At 33.1% G+C, this 5983-nt stretch overlaps 2 protein-coding genes across 2 annotated transcripts; one reads left to right on the top strand and one right to left on the bottom strand.

Moving 5' to 3' along the window:
* Positions 1-749: 749 nt before the first annotated feature.
* LOC139841496 (uncharacterized) lies at positions 750-1628 on the top strand. Its single transcript, XM_071831712.1, has one exon. The coding sequence runs from the start codon at positions 750-752 to the stop codon at positions 1626-1628; it is 879 nt and encodes a 292-aa protein (XP_071687813.1).
* A 1295-nt stretch (positions 1629-2923) lies between these two features.
* LOC139845009 (uncharacterized) lies at positions 2924-3653 on the bottom strand. Its single transcript, XM_071835229.1, has one exon. The coding sequence runs from the start codon at positions 3579-3581 to the stop codon at positions 3054-3056; it is 528 nt and encodes a 175-aa protein (XP_071691330.1). The 5' UTR covers positions 3582-3653; the 3' UTR covers positions 2924-3053.
* Positions 3654-5983: the final 2330 nt, after the last annotated feature.

Below are 5983 nucleotides of genomic sequence, written 5' to 3'. Positions count from 1 at the left end.
AACATTAATAAAAGCCCAAGTTCAAGTAATTAACAAATTAATCCAATTAAAGCCCAAGTAATTAACTAGTAACCTTAGTTAATAAAAAATGATTAATAAAAATTAATCATGAATGTAAATAATATTCGTGAAAAGTTCGTGTGTCACAAAGACGTGTCGGGCAAATAAAAGTCAATCGCGGTAACAAGTAAATGTATATAAACAATACATTCATTAAAACACAAGTATTAATAATAAATATTAATAAGTAAATGGTGGAAAATTCCGGGTTGTTACAGGCACTAACAAGCCCCAGTCAGAGAATTTAAACTGCTTTAGTACTTCGAATTTATCATGTCCGAAGAGAGTACCGGAATGATGTGGATATTCTATATGCATCTTGTTAAGGTCGATTACCAGGTGTTCACCATATGAATGATTTTTATCTCTATGTATGGGATGTATGTTTATGAGAAATGGAAATAAAAATCTTGTGGTCTATTAAAATAATGGAAATGATTGTTTATGATAAACTAATGAACTCACCAATCTTTTAGTTGACACTTGAAAGCATGTTTATTCTCAGGTATTAAAGAAATCTTCCGCTGTGCATTTGCTCATTTTTGAGATATTACTTGGAGTCGTTCATGGCATATTTAAGTCAACGCCTCGCAATGGGACCAGCTGTTGAAGCGTTCGTCCAGGTGGATTAGGACGGGCCTTTACATTAGGCATCGATTTCTCAACTTCTTTCAAGAAACTTTTATTCGATGGTTCTCTCACATTATTCTGGGAAGAGACGGTGTGGAAATAGCTTGTTGAAGCACAGGTTTTCGAGGATTTACAGAATTGCTATAGAAAAAGAGGCGCGGGTCAGTGATTTGGTACAACGGTTAAACAGCGAGTTAACATTTTCATGGAATTGGTCGAGAACTTTAACAGGAAGATTAGTCAGCGAAGTCAGGAAATTAGAAGAGGATATCGCTGGTACGGTTTTTAAAAGCGAGGGTTCAGATTCATGGGTATGGAGGCTGTCAACGGGTGGTAGATGGTCAACAAAATTACTTTCATCCTTAATACTTCATCACTCAAGAAACCAAAACAACTCACTGCCTGAAACACAACGAAATAGCTTGGTTCCATCTAAGGTCGCGCTGTTTATTTGGCGGGCGAGCAAAGGCAGAATTCCGTGTCGGGTAGAACTTGATAAACGAGGTCTAGATTTGGATTCGGTGAGGTGTCCGATATGTGACGACAATATAGAAACGGTGGAACATTCGCTCATTTCTTGTAAAAGGGCACGTGAAATTTGGGAGTTCATTTATAAATGGTGGCAATTTGGATCTCCTGATAATCTGAATTTGGACGCGGCTTTTAAGGGTAATGGATTTGCATTTAAGTCAAACTTTGGGAAAACGCTATGGCAAGCGGTGGAATGGGTCACCGGATACACAATATGGAAGCATCGTAATGAATCGGTCTTCAATCGGAACAAGATGTGCAGTGCTGTGATTGTGAGTGAAATCCAAGTGCTAAGTCATTTATGGATATCAAATAGAGTGAAAGGATTCGAGATCGAGTGGTTAAGATGGCTTCTTAATCCTTTATCTTTCGATACTTTATGTGCATCCAGAACGGGAATAGGCTAGCTCACCTCTTCATTTTCAAATTTGAATCTTGTATGTAGCATGTAAATATTGATAATTTGTAAGCATATTGGGGCATCAGTTTGCCTCTATGGCATCATACTCTGTATATATTTTGGTTGGAATAAAATTTGTTGCTTTTCAAAAAAAATATTTTTTCCAACTCAAATAGATGTACCTGCAAAAATTAGCAACAGGTTAAATAACCAAGGGGTTGATGAAGCCAAGTTCTACCGTTACTCTGTTTTCATCCAACTGATAATCTTTCATCCAAGCTTAAGGTCTTTCAATTGCTACAGTTTCCTTCAATTTCCTTTAATATGAGTATATAAATATAGTATAAATCTACACTAAAGACATTCTCAACAGGGTAACCTGAGAAATTGAATCTGACATTGAAATGTGTGAACCTAAGGATCCACACAAACTAAAGAAACATGGCGCTGACATTTGATAGATCAAAAAGCTACATACACTAATAAATCTACAATGTTGATCTAGGACCAATATTAAAAATATATGACATCTACAATGGCAGCACATTCTTGACAGGGCACTTCATTTGTGTACGCAAATACGTTTTCCATTTTTCTCGGTCCATTTATTTAGGGCTATATTAGTAAATTTAATCAAATGATGAATCAACAAAATACATGATGAGCTAAGCAACTATTTTAATGGTTGGATCTCATGTTAAATTTGGACCCTAGGGCTAAAAAGAAGGTTTTATTTTGTATGCTTAGGTAATTTAGGTTTTCTTTTAATATATAGAAAAGAAAAGAAAATAGATATATATATATATATGATCTGGTTTACAAGATAGTTTATTTTCCTCATTTTTTTCATTATATCATATCTTTTTCACTGTTATACAAAAAGTTTTTAATTTCGCACCTTTTATTGGACAAATAATCATAATAATTTTGATTCTGTTCGGGATTTCAAATTGAAAAAACATTTTTGGAACATTACGTTTTTCCTTCTCAGCAAAACAATACAATATGCCAAATTAAATACGGAGTAGCAAATAAAGAAAAAAAAAACTCGTGTTCTGTCTTTTCACTTTAATTCATTTTCTAAAAGTTGCAACAGAAACACGGATAACAATATTCCAAAATATATATTTTTTTCATTGTGCGTATCATTGTATGTATTGATATACAGATTATCGGTTTATATATATTTTTTATCGTAGAATCAGAATTATTAGTTAAATTGTACTCGTAGTATAGCTGAATAAAACTGAAATTAAATTCAAATTAAAAAAATTAATTAAATTAATCTTAAAAACAACCATACATAATACATAATTATAGTAATATCTTGAACCACATTCAAAATACCAACAAATAATAAATAAATTTAAATATAACTAAACAACCATACAGAATGAATCTAAATTCATCATTATCTTCTTCAACCTTCAAATCAAACTTGAAACGGTGGGGTCCAGTTCTTGGAGTACTCTTCTGCCTGAACTTTTCTACCATTATCACGACCACCTTCAACAAACGCATAATACCTCAAGAAAAACGCTAATGTCAAAACCAACCATTCCAAACAAAACATCAACACACAAAGTCCACCAGCCATTTTCAAAATAATAGCAGCATCATCTTCTCGAACATACGAATTCAACGCTTGTAAAAAGTTATCAGTTGTTGTGAAAATTAGCACTGAAATTGATCCTTGAAAAATTGCCGTTAAAACTGTTGCTACCATGTGAAAAACGTACCATTTATTCGATCCAGCTGATACTGCGTTACAGCCGGAAATTGCGCCTGCGATAGTGATGACGTGGAGGAGGACGAGTAAGGCGCCTGTGAGAGACGGGATTAATCGGAGCGAAAGGGTTAGGAAAATGCAACTTGAAGCTGCTCCTAGGAGAATGTAGTTGGAAATTAAGAAGCATTTGTGTGTTTTGTGGTGAGATTGTACATCACTTGTGAGACCCATTTTTTTAATCTTTTATTTAACAATTGAGATTTTTTTTTTTAATGAGATTGGGATCGGGATTGAAGAAGAAGAAGAATTTGTTGAGTGAAATTGTGTGGTTTTTGTGAGTGTTTATATAAGGTGGAAATGGGTGTAAAGATGTATGATGACCGTTTGGGGTGTAACGGCTAGTTTAGGCAAATAATTCTATAACGGCTAGTGTTTTGTGTTACAGTATATTAAAAAAAAAAAAGAAGAAAAAAAAGAAAAAAAAAAAAAAAAAGGAGTTAAAGTTATTAAAGTGTTGACATTTGTTGTTTTCTAGAATTCAAGAAAAGAAAGTTGGGGTTTGTCTGGCGTTTGGTAGAGAAATGGATATGAAAAATAATAATAAAAAATTCAGAATACAGAATATAGAATAATATTATTATTACTATTTTTTTTAAAGGAAGAAAACTTTATTAATATTAAATAAAAGGAATAATATATTAATATTTATATAAAATTATATATTACGTTGAAATTATTATAACTAAAGTTTATTTATCAATATTCGATTTGAAATCTTTTTACTGAACACATTAAAATCTTTTTATAAAATTATTAACTAAAATTGTGAGATTTTCAATTACATTAATTCAAGATGTGGGCGATGTAGTTTTAGATGTTAGAATGGTTTAACAATCGAAATTTAACCGAGTCTCTTAGGCTGCTAGTGTCGTTACAGGCGTGAGTTGCCCACGCCGTTGGAAGACACCGATTCCAGCAAATGTTGTTGGCTACGCGGTTGACCAGCGTCAAAGTAAATGTCTATGTTTAGCATATTCAACCACGAAGAAAACCTTTAGAAATTAATTAAAAATAATAATAAATTATAAAAACTAGCTGTTGCTAGTAACGAATACAAATTTAATTTTTTTTTATGTATTTTATAAATAATAATATTAAATAATTATTTATATATAATATATACAACTAATAATAATAATATGTGTAATAATAAAATAATAAAATTGGGTCAATGTAGTTGTGAAGACATATGTCATTGATATTAGTGTAGTATGATGGGTTAGTAATAGAAAGGAAGTGTTGAGGTGACACTGATGTAGCACAATGTGATTGTGAAGACAGATGTTATGGATAAAAGTAGTCTTTGACCGTCTTTAGATTCACGATTGTAGCTTGGTATTTAAATTATCGCATTTTGAAATCACAAATAATTCAATTTTAGTGTTTGGCAAAGATAAGTGAAAAGGTGATTTTCTACGTTTTATACGCTTGAAAATGTGGTTTTGCAAAAGTGATCTAGGTGTTGCTGCTGGAAAACGCAGCTCCTAAAGTATTATTCCCGCCATTTAATTTACGAATATACCCTTATAAAAACATAATATCCCTTTTTGTTACTTCTATACTTCATAGAGAAGAGATAGTTTTTTTTCTTGCGCCTACGGTAGCATTTATGCCTTTGCTAGCTTCTGCGCGGCTAATCCTTTTGTTCCCAATATTTTTTGCGAAAACACACACACACACACACACATACATACATACATACATACATACATATATATATATATATATATATATATATATATATATATATATATATATATATATGATCTGGTGGTAGTACATTGAGCAGATTTGACGATTGTAGTGGGAGTAAAACTCATTAATTCTCGCTATGTATGTCCTATACACATTGGACGACGACATTGAAAAGGACTATTGAAAATACATACAAACACCAACCACCTATCATTAACCAAAAACATATATAAAAACCCGATTTCGTATTCAACCCTCAGGCCCGGCTAAGCCCATGGGTGAGATGGGCCATGGCCCAAGGCATCAAAAGTTTAGGGAGCACCCATATATGTTCGTATTTATGGCTTTGTTATATGTTGGCCTGTAAAATGTAAATGTGGCATTTGTCATACGATCTATGGAACGAAATTATTTATAAGATGGGCCCATATTTACATAATTATATCCCTTTACATTAGCCATTTAAATTTGTCAACTAGTTATTACATCCACTAAGAAAAAAAAAACCCCACCAGAAACCTTTTTACCCTCTCTCTTAATTTCCTCTTGAACCTTCTTCTGATCTTTCTCTGTTACAGTATACTCCAATACACTAGCTTAAGGTGGTGCTGTTTTCGGCCTCCAGCAGCTTGTTTGAGGTCCGATGAACTCTTTTTAAGCTTTATTTTTATCCCTTTCTTTAGGTACGTTATTTTTTAACCCGATTCCACCGGTTTGAGGATTCCGGCCAACTTTCCTACGATTTTCCGGTTGTGCATGCGACGAATGTCGTCTTCCACGCGCATTCTATGCTTCTTGTTTGTCTAGGGTAAGATCCTCGCTCCTTTTTTCATTTTGGGTGTTGCTTAGGGTAGGCTGTTTTAAGCTTCGCTTTCCAA

This window comes from Rutidosis leptorrhynchoides, chromosome 4 (genome assembly GCF_046630445.1).
Source record: "Rutidosis leptorrhynchoides isolate AG116_Rl617_1_P2 chromosome 4, CSIRO_AGI_Rlap_v1, whole genome shotgun sequence".
Taxonomy (NCBI): domain Eukaryota; kingdom Viridiplantae; phylum Streptophyta; class Magnoliopsida; order Asterales; family Asteraceae; genus Rutidosis; species Rutidosis leptorrhynchoides.
The sequence above is the reverse complement of the archived record's forward strand: the minus strand, read 5'-3'. Positions and strand labels throughout refer to the sequence as shown.